Source organism: Balaenoptera physalus, assembly GCF_965194825.1.
Source record: "Balaenoptera physalus genome assembly, chromosome: 11".
Lineage (NCBI taxonomy): Eukaryota > Metazoa > Chordata > Mammalia > Artiodactyla > Balaenopteridae > Balaenoptera > Balaenoptera physalus.
Genome location: NC_138896.1, coordinates 33,555,420 through 33,578,393, shown reverse-complemented (window position 1 = coordinate 33,578,393; position 22,974 = coordinate 33,555,420). Strand labels below are relative to the sequence as shown.

Sequence of the window (22,974 nt, the reverse complement as noted above, 5' to 3'; positions counted from 1 at the left end):
CCAGTGAGCATTAAAGAAAAGAGCCCCATTACTTCCCCGCCCTGCCCTCCACCCTCTGCCACAGTTCACACCCCCTTCCTGGGGAACAGAGAATTCCACCAACAAGGCCGTCTTCCTCTGGACCAGCCTGCCATCCCAGAATTGCTCTTAGACCCTCGTTTCAGGGTCCTGCCCTGGACTCTGAGCTACAGAGGGCCCTGCTCTGGTTCCCTTTAGGGCAAGGAGTCCATGGGATCAAAGAAAGGGACATGCCCTAAGAGCCCACAACACCCCGTTCTTGACCCTGCTCCAGGCACCAAGGTCCCTAGAATCCCCCATTTAAATGGCCCTGAGCCCATTTCGAGAGCTTCCTTCCCGGTCAGTCCTTCTGAGGGCAGCCCAAGCTGGGGGTGCACATCCCTGAGCCCAAGGGGTGGCCATGTGTGGATAAGGATAAGGGTGTGGGTGGAGCTTTGGAGGTTCAGGCTGAGCCGGCCACCGTGGAGGAGGAGCCAGCTGGGCAGAGGCGGGGGTGGCTACAGCGGGGAGAGGGCGCTCCATCCGTACACTGGCTGCCAGCTTCTGACACCCACCCCCCAGGAACGCACGGAGCTCCCCCCACCTGACAGCCCTCCCAGCTAACGTCAGCCACGTGAATCACTCGAAAGCCAGTAAGGACTGCCCCTCCCAGCTCACCCTAAGGCGCTCAAACCCCAGCCCCAAAGGGAGCCTGGGCCTTGAGTTCAGAGATGAGCTCCCACGGCGGGGGATGGAGTGGAAAAGTGGGAAGGAGAAATCCGGCTGACTCGGGCTGCGTTTCTGCGTTTCACAGAGGGCAGGGTCCAGAACAGTCAGGATTCCTGCCCAGAACCCAGGCTGACACCTCCCCAGGCACCGCCAGGCCTGCCTGACTCAGAGGGTGGGGTGACCCAGGGAGCTCTCACCGCCTGGGGCAGCCCAGGGGACCTGTCCAGCCAGTTTCCCCATATTCGCCACGTTGGCATTTAATTTTTAATTCCTCATATGCATCGCCCTGGAGATGGCTGGGTTCAGAGTAGGGTAGGGCAAGAGGCGGCCCCAGAGAAAAGTACGACCTTTCCTCCACCAGTCGTTCCACCAGCTCAGCTCTCAAAAGCTAGGGACAGGCTCTGGCTTGAGCTCTGGGCCGAGCTTCCCCTTGGAGGTAGAAGGAAGTGGGGAGAAAGGAGCCTTCCCCGACTCAGCCCAGGCCCACGTGGTGTAGACAGGACTGGATCGAGAGAAGGAGACCTGGGCTTGGGTCCTGTCTCCACCTCCATTGAGCTGTGTGGCCTGGGCAGGACCGTCACCTCCCTGGGCCTCAGTTTTCTCATCCTGATGAGCACCAAGGTCCGCCCCTACCCCAGCTCTGAAGTTTGCGATTCTAATCCAGTTCCTCGGAGCTTGCAGAGCAGGAAGTGGGGTGGCCCTGGTGACTGAAGCACGTCCTTTTCAGAGGGCCTGGAGTCTCTGGGGGGCTCCAAGGAGCTGACCCCGCCTCCTGCCCCTCCGTTAGCAAGTTATTTTAACACAGAAAGTCACAGCTGAGGAGACCCTAGTGGACCATCCAGTATAACCCCCGCTGGTGGGTGAGGAACCAGAGGCCCTGGGAGAGGAAGGGCCTGGCCCTCAGCCACCCTGCAGCTCAGTGGCAGAGCAGGCACTGGTGCCAGTTACCTGAGGATCAATCCAGATCCCATCCCAGTCACTGAGGGATCCCAAGGTCCTTTTCATAATTGGCCTTTGGCTGCTGGCTGCCTGCAAAAGTATTTCTTCGTTCTCTGCACTTTCACCTCAAACAGAGCAAGGAAGCTCCAGGAAGGGGCCAGAAGCACTTGCTGTGGCCCTTCTCTGCCTCATCTTGCCCTCCCCTCTCGCACCAGTCCCTCTGCGGGCTCCTGAGAGGTACTGACAGCGACAGTGCTCCCAGAAGACGGCCTGGCCCGGACGGCGCTCAAGGAAGAGCATGGGCCTGTCACGGGCATCGCCGCCTTGAGCCTCGCCTGCCCCAGCATGGCCTGGCCTGGGAGGTGCCCCCTGAGTGTGGGAAGGGAGGAGAGGGAGGGGCAAGGCCCAGCTGGTTAGGACAGTGTCAGGCAGGGCTTGGCCTCGACCCAGCTCCCCACCCCTGCCCCAACTCGGTGGGGCTGGGGGTCACGGTGTGCGCACGTGTGTCTGTGTGTGAACCCACAGTTCTGTCCTCCTGTCTTTCATTCTCCCGGCCTCCTGCCCCAGCTAGAAGAAAGCAAAGGACCCAGCCCAGAGCCTAAGGGAGAGGAGTCGGACTCCCCTCAACCCAGGAGCCGGTGATGAAGGATATTGGGGCTGCTTTGTATCTTACGACCTGAGTCAGGAGTAAAACATGTCCCCGGGATATGGGCCACCATGCCCAGGGTTCCTAATCTTAAGGTGCATCATAGGTGGGCTTCCAGGGGCCTGAGATCCCTCCGCTGGAATTGTAAGCAAAATTACGTGTACGTGCCTCATAGCCTCATCATGCTCTCAAAGGGGTCTATGACCCTACAGAGGCAAAAGCCCTGGTGCCCAGAAAGCCCTGGCTGCCAGGCAGGGGTTCAGAGAGGCAGACACGGGAGATGCAGGCGGTGCTGCGGGCTGGTGCTGGGAGGGAAGAAAAAAAGCTTCTAGGCCGTGGGTGGAGGGGAAGATAGGACGGCCTGAATAGAACTCGGACCCTGGAGCCTGGCTACAAATCCCTGCTCTGCCACTTATGAGCTGCCTGTCCTTAAGCAAGTTACTGGCCCGTCCTGTGCTTCAGTTTCTCTACCTGTAAAATGGGGATTCACAGCAGCATCTTCCCAAGAGGGTGGCTCCAATGACTCTGTTAACACATGCGAGGCACTTGGGATGGTGCCTGACACACAGGAAGTGCCCCCCACGTGTTAGCCACGATCTCACGGCCCTGCCACTGGCTAGTACCACACAAGCCACCCAGCCGCCACCGACGGCATGGAATGACCTTCCCTTTCTGGGTTCAGTTCCTGCCAATGTAAAGTGAGGCTGGTGTGGACCCGACGAGGCCCCTTTAAGTTGTGGGTTCACAGTGCGTTCATTCCCTCGCCCTCACCAGTGAGGGGCCGTGAGTTTGGTGGCGAGAAGCCCCATCTCCTGGGACTGGGTCTGAGGCTTGCCCGGAAGGACTGCTCCCAAGCCAGTACCAGCCAGCAGTCCCTAACCCTGTGCAGCCCCCCAAGTCATGCTCTGCTTGGCCCAGACCAGATCCAAACCAGAGGACCCAAGCCAGAAAGGAGGAGAGCAGAAAGGCAGGGACCTGCACTGATTACTGAAGGGGCCAAAGTGGGTGGGTGGGTGGGTGGGTGGGAGCAGGGATACAGGATGCCGGCCCATCAGAACAAACTCAGCTGTGCCGCATTAACCCTTTACTTGCTGGTGCAGATCTGAGGGAGGAGCCAGGACAGCAAGAGCAACTCAAGGGGAAACAGCCATTTATTTAAATATTTTAACAACCAGAACAGGCACTGGTGTGTCAGCCCTGGGCGCCCACCACTGTAGTTCTTAGTATGTGTGCTGGGAGTAGGTGAAGGGAGAGAATCGAATTCACCTCCAGCGATAGAAAATCTCAAAATTATTTCATCTGCATGTATGGGTGCGATAACCCTGTAACAGTTTTATGCATCTCTGGAAACAAAGTTAGGGGTGGACTCATTTGCTTTATACCTTTTTGTTGGTGGTGGTGTACCCTCTCTATTCATCTGTGATGTCCGTGAATTGCTTTTGTAAGCAGAAAATCAATTACTTAAAGTTGTATTCCCAGAGGTCTGTGTGCTCAGCCCTCCACATACAGGCCTTGGGGTCGCAGCAAGGAGACTGTAAAACTCAGTCTCTCTCACAAAGAATCTCGGGGTCTGGTTGGTGAGCTTGGACAACCCAGAAAAAATCAGTGATGGTGAGAGGGAGATGGTTGTGCTAGGCAGTGCTGGACAGAACTTGTGGGTGCCCTGGACTGAGGCATGGGGTGCCGTGAGGTCTAACGGGCCCCTGAGAACTCAGACCAGGATTAGGTGCCTTGTCAGTCGAGGCAGAACAGAGCCCCATGGAGGTATGGGATGCTGTGACCCCAGTGACTGTATTGTCTCAACTGGGACCCAGGTCTCACAGACAGTAGTGAACCTGGAATTTATGAGGCTGACAGTTTAGGCTCTAAATCTGGGCTGTCGCATACGGTAGCCACTGGCCACAAGTGGCTATTGAGCCCTTGAAATGTTGCTAGTCAGAAGTGGGATGTGTGCTCTAAATGTGGCACACCAGATTTTGAAGACTTAGTATGAAAGAAAGAATGTAAAATATCTCAGTATTTTCTACATTGATTAAATGTTGAAATGATCATCTTTGGACTAATTTTACCTATTTCTTTATCATGTAGCTACTAGAAATTATAAAATTACACATGAGGCTCACATTATATTTCTATTGGATGGCGCTGGTCTAGGCTGTCCCTGAAAACCCAGTCACAGAGCAGTTGTTTTGAGTGTCTTTCCCTTTAGAGAACAAAAGCCCAACCACAGGTTCCAGAAGGGAGTTTTTGGTTTCTGGCAGTTTCAGACCCACAAACAAATCAGTCCCAAATGCCCTTCTCCCAAGGGTCACTGCTATTTGACCTTCGAGACAGTTCAGGTGCCACCTCTTCTAGGAAGCTTTCCTTGATCACTGCCCTGTAGCTGGATTGGATACTCCTGCTCTGGCCTATGTTCTAATAGTCTGTTTACTGATTCATCCCCTGCACTGAGCAGGGAGTTCCTTGAGCAATGCTGGCTCAATCATCTCTGAATCCCAGCATCCAGTGCAGGGCCTGGCACAGAGCAGTCAGCCATCGGTGATTGTGGAATATGAATCCTGCTGAGCTGGAGGTACCCACTGCTGCATTGCCTCTGCACGCAACTTCCCCATAACCTCTCCTTAGGTTTCGACTCAGAGGAACTGACACCCCTAATCCCAGCTGCCATGAGCCATGCCTCCTCCCAGTAGCCACCCTGGGTTGGCATTAGGAAGGAAGGGAATGGACAGAGGGTGAGGCTGATGACCACTCGGGCCAGGGCAGGTGGGGCTCCCTCCTCTATGGCAGCCAAAGTGGCCCATCCAGAGCAGACCCACAGACCTCAGGGCAGAACCGTACTCACCAGTGGAAGAAAGGTCAGCAGGGGCCGGACTCTTGGCCGAGCTTTCAGCGTGGCGGTTCCTGACTCACTCACTGTGTCAAATCGGTTGTCTCCATAATAGATGCCGTCTAGAGGAGACAAGTGAGGGGAGACCATGAGCTGGAGATCAAAGGCACAGGGGCCAATGGAGTTTAATCAGGAAAACTGAGTTTAATCAGGCCACGCAGTGGCCCCTGCTGGACCCAGCCCAGCACCTCTTATATAACAAGATCCTACGGGTGGGGCGTGTGCTTTTGGGACCAAGTGAAGCAGGATTGGGAGGGACGCCAGGGGCGGTTTCTTAGGGTCTCCTGAGGCTTTCAGCCGCCAGCAGTCCTCTTTCTCCTCATCCACCCCATATAGGTCCTGAGCCTTCACTCCCACAACAAGTCCCTCCTTTTGGGGCCCTGAGAGCTTGATCAAGGCCCCAGCTAAAGCTTATCTCTGAGAGAGGGAGGAAAACAAGCTGGCTTTTCTCTTCAGTGTTTGAATTTCTAATCTGGAACAAGCAGAGCAGATGAGGCCGCCCAGTGGCCCAGCACCCACCTTCTGGACTCCTCTAACCCAAGATTTCTTTAGCTCCCAAACCATCAATGGTTGGGGGCATGGCTCCATCTGATGCGCCCTTGAGGACAGAGCAGAAATAGGACGGTAGGCTCCACCTGACTTAGTACAAATCCCAGCTCTGCCAATGACTCGCCATGTGGCTTAACCTCTCTGGGCCTCAGTTTTCCCATCTGTACAATGGGAACAATGACAGTGCCAGTAAATGTGGTCCCATCCTCTGCAGGAAGACAGTACAGGACCTTTCTCTTCCTCTAGTTGCTGGACCTGTGCTCTGGGCTGTTTCTACAGTAGTGGGAACTATTGTAGATCATTTTCTCAACCAATCTCCCTCATGACTCTTAACACACATTGATGAGAATTTCACACACTGTCACCTCCGAGAGGCAGGGGTCACTGTGGACCTCCTACTACATGGGCCATGAGCAAGGAGGGCTTTCTCCATTTACCGGGGCCGAGGGACTTCCTCTTCCTCTATAGCCAGAGGGGAAAGAGGAGAAAGGTCAAAATTCCAACTAACCAGAATCCTACTAACTGGAACATTGGATGAATGGCGGTTACTTTGCCTCTTGCACATGACTTTAGGAGAAAAGTGCAAGAGTTTAAAGATTCCCACATAGAGGGCCTTGACTGTGACATGGAGGCTTCGGGGAGGACTCCAGAAACGGGACACAGAGTCCTTTATGCGCTGCCCTACCTGGCAGAGAGTCGGCTGGCACATTCCAGATTCTCCACCTCTCAAAGGGGCCAAAATGGCGAGTTTTCCCCATGTCCCCGGAAATTCTAGTTCCCAGCGCTGCCCCGTCCCGTCCCGTCCACTCTGGGCAAACACGATTCCCCAGTGGTGGCTGCCAGGCTGCATGCCTAAGGCTGGAGACCAAGATGCCAGAGGGTGGGTGGGGAGGGAGAGGGGGGTTGTAAGAGTGCCGATTTGGCACAATCAGAAACAAGAAAAGTAGAAATAACTGGACACCCCCAACAGCTACCACTAAAACCCACCCAATTCTCACTGGCTTCTAAGCGTCTGTGTGTTGACACCAGGATTTCCTGGGACATTCTCTAGATAGTGCTGTTTTGATCACCAAGACGTTATACTGGGGGTGGGGTGGGGACTAACACAGGCATGCTTCCAAGCAGACCTTCCCTCTCATTATTTTATTTAATCTCTGCACCTGTGTTGGGGTCTAGGGAGCATCCTTTCTGCAGCTGAGTTACCACAATATGAATAGTTACTCTTATTGTGTGCCTAGGAGTTTTAGAAGCAAGTAATCTGGCAAGTTGATCACTATAATAGCAGTAATAATATAAGACTAGGTAGAATTTATTGAACACTTGTAATGGGCCAGGCACCCTTCTAAGCATCTTATACATTATTAATTCATCTAATTCTCAAAACAGCCCCTTGCAATTGGTATGATCACCATCCCCGTTTTACAGATGAGAAAACTGAGGCACAGAGAGAGATCTAATAACTTGCCCAAAGCCTCAGAGTAAGTGGTGAAGCCAGGGTCTCTGCTCCAGGGCTGACCTCTGAACCACTATACTGTACACACTGCTCCCAAAGTGGGGAATCCTGATCCCACCATTTATAGGATGTGGATGGGAGGATGGGGGTGTGAGGGGCAGGGGTGCTACTGGAGGGTATGGGAGGCTTGGCTGTAGCCAAGAAGCAGTGCTGGGGAGGGGTGGGAGGTGAAGCAGCTTGCCCAAGGCCCACACCGGTTAGGGCAGAGCCAGATCTGAGCCGGGGCCATCCGACCCCCACATGCACCCACTCTACACACCTCACAGATTCCATGACTCAGCCCTGATTCTGAGCCACTGTTGTCTCAGTTGGTTTGTGGTTGTCTTGAGCAGGGGAGCCCTTTCTAAGAATACGACTGTTCTCTGGAATACCTGTGTAAGGCGAGCAGCTGTGGTAGAGACAGAAGTGGAAGGCCTGGGTGGCTCCCTCCCAAGGGGGCACCTCTTGGAAATGCAATTTGATTTCCCCATTCTAAGAGGTGTGGCTGGGAGTCGGGGAAGGAAATGTGATGAGAGAAGCAGAGTCAAAGTGGTGTGATGTGAGAAAGACTCGGCTGGCCACTGCCGGCTTTGAAGATGGAAGGGGCCACGAGCCAGGGAGCGCAGGCAGCCTCTAGAAGCTGGAAAAGGCGAGAAAACATTCTTCCCTAGAACCTCCAGAAAAGAACACAGTGTTGCCGACACTTTCGTTTTAGCCCAGTGAGATCAGTGTCAGACTTCTGACCTACAGAACTGTAAGATAATAAACGTATGTTATTTCAAGAAAAAAAAAAAAAAGAGGTGTGTCTAGAACCTGACAGACTTTCCCTGGGCCCCTCATACCTGGGCTCAGTTCCCAGTTGGTCAAGGCACACCAGCAGGTGAGGCAAGTGTGGCCACTACCATAAGCCGGGTCCCCCAAGAGTTCAAGGTCAGGGCTGGGGCTTTCTGAGCCTCACGGTCAAGGTCCAAAACTAAACAGAAAGACAACAGTCCAACCTTGGGGATTTTCCTGTGGAAGTAAATGAATGCTGCTAGGATCAGTGTCAGGGATACTAGAATGGGCCTTCCTGGGAAGCAGCCCCCTCCTCAATTGAAGAGATTAAAGGAGGGCCTCTTGAAGAAGGAATGGACAGTGAGGAGGTGAAGCCGGAGACAGACAGGAGGCTGGACAACTCTACCCACGGTGGGGAAGCCACTGGGGGGCGGGTGGCCCTTTGCCCTCTTGTCAGGGAGAGATCTGAGTCTGGACCCTTGGAGCTGCCCTCTTTGCTGATGGGGAGACTGAGGCCCAGAACAGATGGGGCTGGTCCAAGGTCTCAGAGCAGTGGTGGTGGTGCCAGGGCTCAAACGGGGTCCCCAACTTGCAGTGCTGGGCTCCAGGCACAAATAATGGGGTGCCTTACACATGGCGCGTGGCTTGCTGCCTCTCCCCGAACAGGCTGACCTGGTTCTCTCAGTCTGGGGCAGGGCGTGTGTGTGTGTGTGTGTGTGTGTGTGTGTGTGTGTGTGTGTGTGTGTGTGTGTGTGTGTTAAGTGGAGGGGAGAACAGCCAGCTTTAGGGGAGCTGAGGGCTGGGCACAAGTGGCTGCCTCACTTCCAGCCCTCCTTTCTCCTTCTCCCCAAAAGGAGGAACCTCTCATTGGGTCTTTGGCATTCGTTTACTTACAAAGGTCAGGGTTGAAAGTCTGATAAAATGCTCTTCTTTCCCCAGCCCGAAAGCTGCCCATGGATCTCCATGGAGGCTGAGCTCTGGGACAGTTGTTTAGCTCTTTCCCCAGATCCTAGACAGGCCCAAACTAGAGAGGAAATGAATGATAAAAATGTAACTGTCTGACACCTGATACGCCATATTACGAGCTGGGCACCATTCTAAGTGCTCTTTACATCCTCCTTCACAAACCTGCGCAGGGCTTCCCTGGTGGCGCAGTGGTTAAGAATTCGCCTGCCAATGCAGGGCACACGGGTTCGAACCCTGGTCTGGGAAGATCCCACATGCTGCGGAGCAACTAAGCCCATGAGCCACAACTACTGAGCCCACGCGCCGCATCTACTGAAGCCCGCGTGCTCTAGAGCCCGTGCTCCACAACAAGCCACCACAATGAGAAGCCTGTGCACCGCAATGAAGACCTAACACAGCCAATAAATAAATAAATAAAATTGTTTTTAAAAAAACCTGTGCGGGAGGTACTCTTATTATCCTCATTCGGCAGATGAGGAAGCTGAGGCTCAGAGAGGTTAAGTCCCCTGCCCAAGGTCCCACAGCTGGTGAGTAAAAGGGGCCAGGATTCAAGCCCAGGCAACCTGACTCTAGAATCCAGTTCCCTCTGGTCACAGCCAGGACAGCAAGGAAATCACACAGGGATTCAGCATCTCTTTCCTTGGTCTCCTGTTCTTCCAGAGTGAGACTGGAAAGTTGGTGAGGTCTAGAGGAGACAAATGCATCTCGGAATCAGATCTGGGGTCACACCCCAGCTCCTCCATGTAGCACCTGAGGACTCAGCCTGGGTTTCCCCACCTGTCAAATGGGGATCATTTTGGGAGAAACCTCCCAAAATCAAGGGAGACAAAAAAGCTAGCAGAGGTGAGAGGAAGGCTGGGGTAATGGTGTGGGGTCCCAAATTGCCAGGAGCCCCCAAATGGCCCCAGGAGCACTGGCCACAGGTCTCTTCGAATTCCAGGTGCTTAAAAGCGGTGGTGTTCTAGCTTGGGAGAGTTTGCTACCTTGACCAGTGTAACCCAGAACCCAAAAACAGACCCTCACCTCTACCCCACTGAAGTGCGGTATCTGATCCTTGGCCGCTAGGGGAAGGCCAGCCTTTCAGGGGCGCAGCAGGGGCCCCAGGTGAATGTAACCCACAGATGGCTGATGAGGCCCGTCCTTGCTAATTAACAGGGCCACATGGCAGGAACCTGAAAAGGCTGGTCTGTCCCAGCAAGCTCCAGCAGGTCTGACCTGGTGCGCCAGAGAGAGGCCTTTGTCCAAGCGCAGAGGGGACTCCGAAGGTGGCACTGGGCTGGGCTGGGCTGGAGCCACAGAGTGTGGGGGGCGGGCACAACGGGAGGAGCCTTGGGGTTGGGGACTGGAGGGGGGAGGAGTGCAGCAAATAGGTCCTCTGCTTCCAGGCTAGGACACGCTACCCAAAGTATGGCCTGTAGACCTGCCGGACTTCACCTGGGAACTTCTCAAAGTGCATCTGAATCTGATCTTAACAAGGTCCCGGGTGATTGGATGCACTTTAATTTTTGAGCTGCCTTTGAGTCATTCAACCTATCTGAGCCTCTGAGTGTTTCCTCAATTGAGAAAACATAGTTTTTAGTATAGTGCCTGTTTCAATAAATAACTGATAATAATCATGATGATGTTATTATTGTTATTAATTTATTGGCTGGGAGAGAAAGGGCACCCTGTAGCCAGTCTGCAGTGGTCAAGGGAGGGCCTGGCTTTCTGAGCTGAACTACAGGAACAAGAGGAGCTTATATAATGGGGCAGTAGAGAGGGTGTGGGTGTGTGTGTGTGTGTGTGTGTGTGTGTGTGTGTGTGTGTGTACTGAGCTGCAAGCAAACCACAGCACACCTCCAGGGGACAGGAGTAAACAAAAATCTCCTTCACACCCCTGCCACGGACAGGTCAGCTTTCCTTTCGGTAGGCTGGTGCCAGCCTGTCCCTGGCCAGAAATATGTGCTCAGCCCCTGGGGTTCATGGCTTCCTACCTGTTAGCCTGGCCTGAGACACCAGGTCAGGGGACCCCAGGAGCAGGAATACCAGAACCAGCAGCCACCTTAGGGAGCACTGGGGTTCTCCTGGATAAGGAGCTGGGACAGTCCCTATACATTTATTTAGAACTGCAAAAAGTCCTCAGGGGAAAGAGAATGGCCCAGCTCCATCTGGGGAAGGAAACCCCAGGATTCTCAAATACTCCCATATAAAAGAATCACCCAGGAGCTGGTGAAAAGTCCAGAATCTGGGTCCTAGTCCAGTGATTCTGACTTCATGTACCCCAGGTGGGCCCCCTGGAATCTGCATTTTAAATAAGTGTTCTAGGTGGTTGGGAGGAAGGTGATTTACATTTTGGAGGAACAAGAAAGAAGGGCCCCCAGCAATCAGGGCATCCTATTGGTGGGGTGGGGTGGTGGCAGATAAAGAAGCTTGGCTCAACTAATCCAAGAGGCAAGGGAGGAGTCCTGAGTGACTGGCAGCCTTGTCTCAGGCTGCAGCAAGTCCCTTATCGTGAGATTTGCAAAGATCTACATCTCTGCTTTCTCACGTACTTTAAAAGCGATTGTGCAGCCTTTTAAGACCCTTGTGTGGGCTTGCAGGAGGCTTAATTAGGATTTCAATCGCATTAAGTGAAGCCCTTCTAATAGTTACTGGATAAATGTTAGGGAAATCCTGTAAAGAAAAATTTACCTGTCACCACCTTCACATGACTGTTTGCATTTTACCTGCTGCACCCAGCCTACCCTTGTGCAAACAGATTTTTACATGACTGTAGCCACAGAGCAAGTGGTTACTCCTTAATTCCCTTACACACTCCCACACTGATTCTTCCCCCTCCATCCTACCGGCTATTCTCAAAGGGCTGGATACCGCCAGCATCTCAGAGAATGTCACAGACTCAGGGACCCTATGAAACTCTAATCCCAACCCCTCTGAGATCTTATCATGGCCTCTACATGCCTCAGCTACAGGAACTGAAGCAGGAAGTGCTCAGAGTTGGAAATGCCCTGATAATAATAAATCATGCAGGAGTTGACAGATTTGTTCTGTAAAGGGCCAGCTAGTAAATATTTTTGGCTTTGTGAACCATACTGTCTCTGCTGCCGTGACTCAACTCTGCCCTTAGTAGCATGAAAGCAACCACAGATGATATGCAAATGATGGGCATGGCTGGCTGTGTTCTAATAAAACTTTATTTACAAAAACAGGCCATGGGCTATAATTTGCCAATCCTTGTTTTAGTGTTCTTCCTTTTAATGCTCTTCAAAGCACTGCCATGTACCAACCTCAAGCAGTCATTCTGTAAGCAGTCTGGACACCAGCCCCATTTAACAGAAGAAAAAAACTGAGGCCCAGAGAGTGGCTAGGCCCCCACTTATTGACAGAGGTGGACTCCAAAACAGGTCTGGGATCTTCATCACATCCCAGAATCCCCAACACTGGTCCTTCCCCTCCCCAACTCCGAGCACATGTCCTGTTCAGCAGGAAGACCTCTGCTACCCCCACTGGCGCCCTGAGGAACACCCCAGAAACACTGGAGAGCCATCCTGCTGGGTGCACATTGCTTCCCACCCCTCCATGTGGTGCAACCAGGCTGAGTCAGATGGAGACCCAGCCCTGCCCCGGGGAACGGGAGGAGGTGCCTCCCTGGGCTCCAGCCCTGCTGGTGGAGACAGCAGTTGGCTAGAGGTGACAGGGCACCATGCCTGCATTTCTCTACTGGAGGGACTGAACCCCACCTGCAGTCTGTTCAGTGCAGGCAAAAATGTAGAGAAGTATGTAAGGCAAAAATGTACAGAAGTGTGTAAGGCATTCCCCTTGGGGAAGGAGTTGGGGGGGGTGAGGGGGAGGTGTTCTCAAGCAGATGCCCCTCCAGTCAAATTCACCCTTGATTACCTTCCACAAAGTCCACTCTGCAAGCCGGCTAAGAGTGTGGTCTCTGGAGCCACACTGCCTGGGTTCAAATATTGGCTGTGCCTCATGAGGCAAACTGTGGCGTAATGGCAATGTCCCAAAACTGAATTGCACTGACGGTTACACAACTTCATAAGTCTACTAAAAAAATCAGTGAACTGTACACTTGAGAAAACCCTGGCTCTTTCATTTAAAGCTGTGTGATCTTGGGCATGTTACTTAACCTCGCTGTGCCTTGGTTGCCTCATCTGTCAAACAGGATCATAGGCTAGGAGTCAACAAGTCAACAACACAAGGACTTTAGAACGGTACCTTGCACCTAAGAAGGGGTCAATAAATGTTTGGGACCCAGGCGAGGAGAGGCGTTTAGGCCTCACAGAGTTGTACTTGGCAGGACGTGTGTGTTTGTTAAGTTCCTAAACCCTGCCTCCAAGCCACCCTGGCCCTCGTAGGCTTTGCTCCTGCTGTTTGCTCTCGAAATGCTGGATGCCCTTCCCTCTCAGCTTACATGCTAGTTCCAATCAGAGGTCATCTCTCTCTGTTCCTTTTGCACTTACTCTTTTATAGCAAAGACTCAGAAAGGGCTAAACAGCATTCGGTCAGCTCTGTTCACCAGCTGGTCTGAGATCCTTGGGCCAGAGAGAGGCAACGTCTTGTTTGCCCTGCTCCTGTCATGATGCCTTGTGTCCCAACTGTGACAACTTGGGTGCTGAAGTGAATCCAATAGCAGGGGTTGAGGCTGTAACATCCTCTGTGGGTCCCCACACAGTGGCCATAAAGGTTAGTGAAGGTAATGGGGTGACAATGAAAGCAGGTGAGGTAAAGCAGTGATGGGTGACCCTCCTTGGGCCCAGAAGCTCAGATCATACACAAGAAGTGAATTCCTGTCCCCACCCCCTGGATTCCCCCTCAGTTATATAGGGTACAAACTGCAGAAAGATGCAGTGATAAGGTGACCCACAGGCAGAACCCAAAGGCAGGGTGGGCATGGTGTTTACAGATGCCTGCAGACACACCACCCTGATTCAGGGGCCAGGGGCAGCTGGCAGTCAGGAGGGGCTTCCTCAGCCTCCCCTGTCGGGTCTGGGGCTTCTTCCTCTGAGCTCATAGGCAACCCAGGCCCCAGCTTGACCTGGTGAGAGCCTGTGACCCCAGTCAGTGACTTGGTGTCTGGCACAGGCTGGTATCCTGCTAGCAGTGGCTCCTGTGGATTTTTCCTGGGCCTCCCCAGGGCAGAGCCAAGTGTGTGGGCACGCAGATAGCAGCTCCCTCTCTGCCTGTGACCCCGGGCCAGGAGAAATGCGGCTGGGAACTGGGGGTGGGGGGACGGAGGAAGCGGAAAGAGTGGGGGGTTGAAAGGACCACCCCCAAGTCCTCAGATCCAGGGGAACACTCTGTACTCAACAGTACTTCTGGGGGAAGGGTGAGGGAGGGCACTGCAAACCGCGGGAAGCCTTTCTGGCAACAATAACGCAAACATAACTTCCACAGAGAAGGGAAAATAAACACCTCGGAAGAGGGACTAAGATAAGATGCGGGGACCCCCGCAAAGGCCTCCGACCTCACTGTGGAGAGGGGCCCCTCCTTCCCTTTCCCGGAGACACTTCTCTCGCCGGAGGCTCCTGCCCGGCCAGCACGCAGGTTCAAACGCGTTCCTTCCCCTCTGCGCTGCCGCGTCTCCCGCCCTCGAGGCCGCCGATCGCCCGGAGTCCCGGGAGGGAGGCCGCCCCCGGGGTGGGGGAACCGCCCGGCAGCCCTGCGCCCTCCGGCTCCCGGGCGCACTCACCGAAGTGCCGGGTCCCCTCCTCCGGGGCCTCCTGGGTGAAAATCCAGGGGGGGTTGGTGGCGTAGAGGGAGGTGGCGGGAGGGTTGGCGTGCTTCTTGCCGAAGAGTTTGCTGAAGGTGCCCTGCACCGTCTGGTTCTTTTTCATGCTGCCGCCGGCCGAGCAGGCGCCGGGGAGGACCGTCCCTCCGCCTCCTGCCCTGCTCCGGACTGGACTCCTTACCGTCTCCCCAGGGGCCTCTACCAGGCCATGCCCCGCGCCGTCCTCCCCGCCCGCGCACCGGGAGACAGGTGCTGCGGGCACCGCCGCTCGCCGGGAAATGCGAGCTACCTGGACAGGTAAGAGGCTGCGGCTGCGACCTGGCCCCGCCCCGCGGCCGCCGCCGCCGCCGCCGCCGCCGCCGTCGCCGCCCCGCCGCCTCGCCGCCCCGCCGCCCGACTCCCCCGGCCGCATTCCTGCCGCCTCCTTCCACAACTGGCCATTGTTGGCGGGGCCCGGTGGGCCCGGGACCTCGCCCAGCCCACGCCCAGCCGCGGAGACGACCCGCCCCCTCCCTCGGGTCGCCTCCCGGCCCCCCTCCTCCACCCCTCGTTCCCCCAGGAAGGGAGGGCGCAGGCCAGTTCTCAGCTTCTCAGGAGGTGCGTGAGCAGGTCGATCCGGAACTTTGGAAACGACTCTTGCGCCCAGCACTGGGGAAGTGGCCGGCAACAGCGCGCGCGCTGAAGGGTTCTAGGGGCCCTCAGAAATGCGGGCCAGGAATCTTCCATGCCTGTAAGGCAATGACCATAAGAAAAAAAGGTAAAAGCAATAAATAAAAAAACTAAAAAAGCAAAAACTAGTGTCCCGATCTGATGACTAGGGCGGAAAATATCCTCATTGACAGAGCTCCAAAGAACATGTAGGATGACTAAATCCTGGAATTTTTTTTTAAACACCAAATTCCTTTTCATTTTCTTTTTTCTGTGAAGCTAAGTGAATATATATTTTTAATTGAAATATAGTTGAATTACAACATTATATTAGTTTCAGGTGTACAACATAGTGATTTAATATTTTTATAGATTATATACCATTTATAGTTATCATAAAATATTGGCTATATTCCCTGTGCTGTACAATATGTCCTTGTAGCTTATTTATTTTATACATAGTAGTTTGTGCCTCTTAATTCTCTACCCCTATTTTGTCCTTCTTTCCTTCCTTCTCCCCACCTCCACTAGTTTGTTCTCTATATCTGTGAGTCTGTTTCTGTTGTTTTATATTCATTCGGTTTATTTTTTAGATTCCACAAATAAATGATAGCATTCAGTATTTGCTTTCTCTGTCTGACTTATTTTAATAAGAATAATACCCTCTAGGTCCATCCATGTTGTTGCAGATGGTAGGATTTCATTCTTTTTATGGCCTAGTAGTATTCCATTGGGGTATGTGTGTGTGTGTGTGTGTATACACATTTATCTGTATACATATAAATGAAATATCTTCTGTATCCATTCATCTGTTGATAGACACTTAGCTTGCCTCCATATCTTGGCTATTGTAAATAATGCTGCTGTGAACATTGGGGTGCATGTATATTTTGAATTAGTTTTTTCATTTTCTTCGGATATATACCCAGGAGTGGAATTGCTGGATCATATAGCAGTTCTATTTTTATTTTTTTGAGGACCCTCCATACTGTTTTCCATAGTGGCTGCACCAGTTTACATTCCCACCAACAGCGTATAAGGGGTCCCTTTCATCCTCTAAGTGAATGTAATTTCTAAAAACTCCAGGTGGGTCAAGCCCACAGAGGTTCAGTTCATTCTCCAGGGAGACGAGCTGTGAACCTTTAAGTTGCTTCAAGTTCTATACTAGCTAGGCTGGGGGTGGCTGTCCACCAGGGGAGGTCCCATCAGATGAGGACCCGGGAGACTGTGTGAAAGATGCAGAGAGTAGGGGAGAGTCAGTCCAAGGGGTTAGATTTGGATGCTTTCTGGGCAGCCGGGGTGGAAGGCTGGGTGGGGGGTGATCAAGTCACAGATAGAGTGTTTCCCCTGAGCTACCCAATCAGAACCCCTGCTGCATTTCTCCTCCTCTTTCTCCCAGACAGTTGAGGTGGCACTGCTCTTTGTACCAGATATTTTCCCTTCAACTTTTCATCTTGAAAAATCTGAAAGACTAGTAAAATGACCACCTGTACTCACACACACACACACACACATTTTTCATTTTCTTTTTACTGACAGTTGAAAGGTGTGGATATCATGGCACATCTCCCCACACCCACCACTACTTCAGTATCCATTGCCTAAGCATAAGGACATTCTCCTAAATGACCTCAATACAGTTACCACACTCAAGAGATTTAAGATCGATAGACTATTAACATCTGAAATATACTCCACATTAAAAATTTCCCAATTATCCCCCCAAGATGTCATTTTAGTTTTTGATTTTTTTCCAGTCCACAGTCTAATCAAGGTTCACACATTGCATTTGCTCGTCATGTTCCTTTAATCTCTTAATTTAGGGCAGTCCCCTGCTTTTGTTTGTTTTTCATGACAGTGACATTTTTGAAAAGTCCCCCCAGTGTCAAGGGACAGGATGAGAAGGGCCCTCAAGGCTGTGAGGTCATTGTTTTCCCACCAGGAGGGGAGGGACTGAGGAACAGATTGGGGGACAGAGCATCTTTAAAAACACTCGTGTTTCCCAAATGTTCTTGGGTGGTGACACACCTGTGCTCAACCTTGTCCTATCCCACCCACTCCCATGGCACTCCTGGAACCAATTCCTGTTCATTCAAGGAGTATTTGTGGAGGCTGTCCCAGTTGCCTGGTGCTGTGCTCAGGGTTTGTGATAACTGGGGATAGAAGAGAATTATAGAAGTCTTATTTCTACCATGGAGGATCTTGGGGTCTAATCAGGAAGCTGGGTTTACATGATTCAAGGTGGCAGAGCATGATGACCAAGTACAGAACAGTGACTGCTGTCACTAATACATACACAACAGGAATTCAGAGGAGGGGAGGTCAACGTGGGCTGGAGAAGTCCAGGAAGGCTTCTTGGAAGAATTGAGATGTGAGCTGGCCTGGGAAGGATGACAAAGATGTTAATAGAGACCAGAAGGAGCCCATTCTAGGGCATCCACACATACCCACATGATCTGTCCCTCCACGCCCCATCTCCACATCATGGCTCCTCCCACTGTCCACACAGGAAGGGCACAAGGGGACCCCAGATGCCCCATCACACCCTGGACATCATCACAACCCACCCAAGTGCTCTAGACACTCAGGCATGAGATAGGGGCTTCCTTCTTGGAGACCTCTGAGGTACGAGGCCCCTCCAACCTTGGGTTGCTCCTGGGCTCTTACACCCTGAACCATCCCCAGCAGAGCCACCATCCATTGGCTCCATTCATGTACAACTTCCACCATATAACTAATATTCTTGAGAACCGCTGTGTGCTCAGCTCTGGGCTGTGAAGGATCCAGAGAAATCAAAGACATGGTTCCTGAGTTCAAGTTGCTTTAGTCTATTTGGGGAGACAGGGAGAGACACATGGAGAGATGAAGGGTGGGGAGGTAAATGATGAGGGGGAGACTAACAATGGAATTAACAGAGGCTCAGAGGAGGAGCAATCAGGGTGGTCTGGAGGATCGGGGCGTGGGGGGGGGCATGTAGGAGGAGCAAAGACCTTTGCAGGGGCTTAGGATGGTGGAGCTGGGAATTGGGGGTTGGAAGGGAGGTCACAGCAAGATTGGCCAGGGTATGATGGGCTTAAAAAGGCCAGCTGGTAACATTGGAAACAACCCAGATTGTCCAGCTAACAATGACTGGTTAAATGAATTATGGCATATTCACACAATGGAATAATAATGCAACTCTAAAAATGAATGAGTCAGCCGACTGTGTCCAGTTATCTACAAGATAAACTGATAAACTGTTGACAAAACCGTGTGTGTGTGTGTGTGTGTGTGTTACCATTTGGGGCAGGATAAGTATGATCATATTTGCTTGTATTGGCACAGAGAAACTATGGAAAGACACATAAGAAACTAGTAAAAGTAGTTACTGGGGGGAAGTGGGGGGAACTGGGCAAATGGAGTGGGAGGGAGAATTTTCACTGAACACCTTTTTATAGTTTCTAATTTTCAAACCATGGTAAATATATTTGCTGTTTAAAAATTAAAGATAAAAATAACTCAGCAGGAGAGTTTAGTCTAGAAGTGTGGACCACCACGAACCAGCAGCCTCTACATCATCTGGGATCTTACTAGAAATGTAGGATCTCTGGCTCCATTCCAGACGTTGGGCAACCTCTCTGGGTCTCCGCTTGTTCTTCTGTAAAACCGGCTATTAATTTAAGGCCATTGTGAGATTCAGTGAGCTGTTGCATTAAGGTACACAGCAGAGGATCTGTATTTTAACAAGACCCCCAGGTGATTCAGGAGCATGTTAAGGTTTGAGAAGCTCAGGCCTAGAGTCAGTGGTTACCAGGCAACGGAGCAGGCAAGGGTGACTGGTGGTAACAGCTGTGTATAAGGATCATCTAGCAGCTGGATGAAGGGCCAGGAGAAGGAGAAAGTGTAGGCTGAGGGGCTAAGAGAGGCTGCGTAATTGATTGGTTCATTGGTTAAACAGTTGGTATTGATACAAGCAGGAGGGGATATGGACACGCGTGCTGGTGGTAGAAAGAAAAAGTAAAGTTGTTAGTTTGTGAGACATTTCTTAGGAAGAAAGGAAGGGCTTGGTAAACAGCTTGCATATAGGGAAGTAGAAAAAACGACAACAGCAAGAACTCTGAGCCCGTTTCCTCGTCTGTAACATGGGAGTAATAACAGTACCCCCGCCTGAGGGTTGTTAAGAAGATTAAATAAGATAAAGGATGTGAAGTGCCAGCACAGGGCCTGGCACCCAGGGGCCACTCCTCAAGTGTTTGTTCATTTCTCCTCCTTCTGGTCCCCTTGCTTCTGGCATTAGTTTTGGTTGGGGATGGAGGAAAGGGGGGAACGAGAGTGACCCATGAACACCAGAAGGGTTTGAGGCTGCTGAGTCTGGACAGCAGGGCTCTCTCTGCCCTTACACCACCCATTTCACCCACATTCCACTCCCATGTTGGTGCGTGAGGGGTGGGCAGTTTCTGGCAGCTTTGGAGGCTGAATTCTCTGGAGCAGGCTTGGGGCCTGATTCTCTGTCCAGCTCAGCCCCCCAGACCATTGTAGCCCCGCTCCATCTAATGACAACACCTCACACCTGCTCCCCCAGGAAAAGAAACAGCCAAATAACAGGCTCCCGTTGAAACAGCCAAAAGCCCAATCCTGTAATTAAATCTCGGCTCAGTAATGACTTAGTCACCTCCAAGAACCAACTTTACTGGCCGGTTCTGGAATGTGGGGTGGGATGAGGGCCTGGCAGGTGCAGTCTCCCCAGAGACCCAGCCAGGTCTTTGTCAGAGCTGTCAGGTCTCTCCTCCAACAAAGCCAAACACTCCTGTCTGGGGGAGTGCACTCTGAGCGGGTGGGGGGAAGGCAGGCTGAGAGAACCTGAGAGTCACCTCATTCCCCGACCCAGGTCTCTGTGGCTAGCTCTGCAGGGGCAAAAGTCAAAACTCCCGTCATGCCAACTCCCACAAGCCACTGAGCTGCAGCTCACCTTGTCCAGCCCCGTGTTCCAGGCTGGAGACACCTTCTGCCAGACCAGCCCCTGAAAATGTTCCCTTCAGCCTGCAGGGCAGGGTGGGCTTCAATCCCCCCAACCTTGGCCTTCCTCTGGGCTGGGCAGGTGCCAGGAGATGTGATCAGGCTGAGAGAAAGTCTGGCTGGTGTGGAATCCTACATCCTGAGAAGGGGGTCAGGGTCATTACCTGGTGCCTAAGAGTGTGAGGATCCAAGGCCCAGCCCTGGGTAGGGAGTGGTGTGTTCGGGGTGCTGGGGAGAGACTCATTTCCCTTTGTAACTGTGGGCTCTGTGGATGGGACCATGGCATAGTGGGAAAGACCCTTGCTGGGGAATAGGTTTGAATCCTGACCGTGCTGTTTAGCAAGGGTGTGACCTTGGCTGAGTTACCACCTCCCTCTCTGAGCCTCAGTTTGTTCATCTGTAAAACGGGCTATCAATGTAGGTTTTTATGAGATTCAACGAGATAAAGGGTTAAGATACCCAGCAGAGAGTCTTGACTCATGATGATTACTTAGTACCTACGTGCTCCTGCCCCGGTTCCCTACCCTGACTTTGGGCATGGAGGTGCTAAACAGAGAATAGCAAAGACAGAACAGAGGCCCTGAGAGGCTGCACAAGAGCAGTACCAATTCTACAAAGAACTTCAAGAAGGAAAATTACACTGAGGCCCAGGAGACAGGGTGGGGCAGGTGTCTACAAGGTTACCTCGAAGGCCAGACAAAAACATCCCATTGTAAAACAGATCCCACCATCTGAAATCATGTGTCTATGTTAAAAAAAAAGATTGTTAAGTACAAAAGCAAAAAACAAAATTTCGTGTAGATTGTGACTACAGGTAGATAAAGTGTATTTGTGAATGGCCAGGGGTTAGCAGGAAACAAGACTGTGGAGATGGCTCAGGGGGAATGCCAGGACTACATGTGGGATTTTTACTTTTCAGTAATGTGCTCTGTTGGTAGATCATTTGTTTTAACTTAAAATTCTACAAATAATAAAGAACATAATTTAGCACGGAATACATGTTCTTTTTTAAAAGAACACTGGATGGGGGTGGTGGTGGTGTGTGGAGATGTGGAGTCTAGTGGCTCTTCTGCCACTAACCTCCCGTGAGACCATGGAGCCTTCCTGAGCCTCAGTCTCTCCATCTGTAAAATGGGATGGCAGACTCCAATGCTCAGGTGTAGTTTCTCATCTCGTTAAAGTGCTCATTGGCTTGCAGAGCAGAGGCAGAACAGCATATGAGGCTGTCTGGCCCTCCTGTACAGGGGGTCTCTGAGGAAAGCGAGGTGAGCACTGGGATACAGGAAGCATTTCCTAGGCATGGCCATCTCCTCTGCACCAGACCTGTGCTCTGGTGTGGGAGGTCTAGCCTTCAAGATCAGTCCCTACCCTCTAGGAATCAGCACAGCCCCGCAACACTTCTCACGTGTTCTGGACACCAACACTTGAACGGGGACTTTGAGCCCTGGGTGCGTTTCCATGCAACCTCTCCTGGGTCCAGCTTGTCTCTCTCTCTCTCTCTGTGTCTCTCTCTCTCTCTGTGTGTGTGTCTCTCTCTCTCCCTGAGACCTGGAAGGAACAGCAGCTGCATCTGCCATTCACTGAGCATCTTTTCTGTGTCAGACACAGGGGCCGAGTGGATTATGTGCATTAACCCACTACCATCAAGTCAACCCTGCAAGGAAGGGGCAATACACCCATTTTATGGATGGAGAAAAGAAGATTTCAAATGACATCTACTCATACTCTGTGACCAGTCAATTCTGTCTTAGGAGTAGGCCCCAAAGAAACCTTCACCCTGGTCCATAAGGGGACGTGGATGTAATGTCATTGCAGTGCTGTTTGTGGGGATGGGAAATTGGAGACACCTGGGTGGAGAAGGGATATACAGCATTTGGAAGCAAGGAACTAGATGCTCATATAGCAACACAGATGGATCTTAAAAAACAGAACGTAGCGATCAAAGTAAACAACAGAATGAGATCTAAAACACACAAAACCACTTATGTAAATGAACACTACTTGCACACAAAACAACAATATATATTTTGCAAACACATATGAACAAGAAGATACTCATTAAGCACATTGAATGGTTGCCTCTGGTGGGGGTGGGTGGAGAGCATGGCTGGAGACTGGAGATAAAGAGGGGAAATTAATACAACAAGAGTGGAGGACTTCATGGACCAGTGGTGATAATGCACCATGAAGTGAGCTGTAGGAATAACTCAGACACCTGTACTTGAAGTCCAACAAGGGAAACTCAAGTAAGGATCAGAGAGGTTAAGTAATTTGTCCAAATCACACAGCAGGTAAGGAGGAGTGGAGAGGATGTTTAAATAAGCAGGCTACCTCTAAGTAGCCTGCAAGGCAGTAGCAGGACCCTGAAAGCCACATGCCTGCACCTCAACAGAGGTGTGTATGTGGCAAGGGGTGGGGGTGGTCTCTGGATCTTCCTGGGCTCCACAAGTCAGCCCTGAGTCTCACTAGCTCTCCCCATCCTTCCCAAACACCCACTGAGCACTGTGGGGTACAGATCACCGTCCTTACCTTCCGGGAATTTTGATGAGGAATAAAATGAACTCACGCTGGGAATGTGGCAGAGAAGTCAGAAAGGGTGGACTTCCTGGAGACAGGACTGATTCAGTGCTGTC

At 51.9% G+C, this 22,974-nt stretch overlaps 1 protein-coding gene across 13 annotated transcripts in view; it reads right to left on the bottom strand.

Moving 5' to 3' along the window:
* LOC309638614 (uncharacterized protein C6orf132) overlaps positions 1–15,047 on the bottom strand; it is a 43,914-nt gene extending 28,867 nt beyond the window's left edge. For 10 of the 13 annotated variants that reach the window (XR_014251218.1, XR_014251219.1, XM_082414779.1 and 7 more), the window contains exons 1-2: positions 14,660–15,045; positions 5,154–5,260 (exon numbers count right to left, since the gene is read on the bottom strand). Coding sequence is in view for 11 of the 13 variants with exons in the window: in XM_082414779.1 (XP_082270905.1) it covers positions 5,154–5,260; positions 14,660–14,804 (252 nt within the window). In the remaining 2 variants the exon portion in view is untranslated. Of the gene's footprint in view, positions 1–5,153; positions 5,261–14,659 lie in introns of all 13 variants that reach the window. The other 3 variants (XM_082414774.1, XM_082414773.1, XM_082414770.1) reach the window with 2 other exon arrangements.
* Between the last annotated feature and the right edge of the window lie 7,927 nt (positions 15,048–22,974).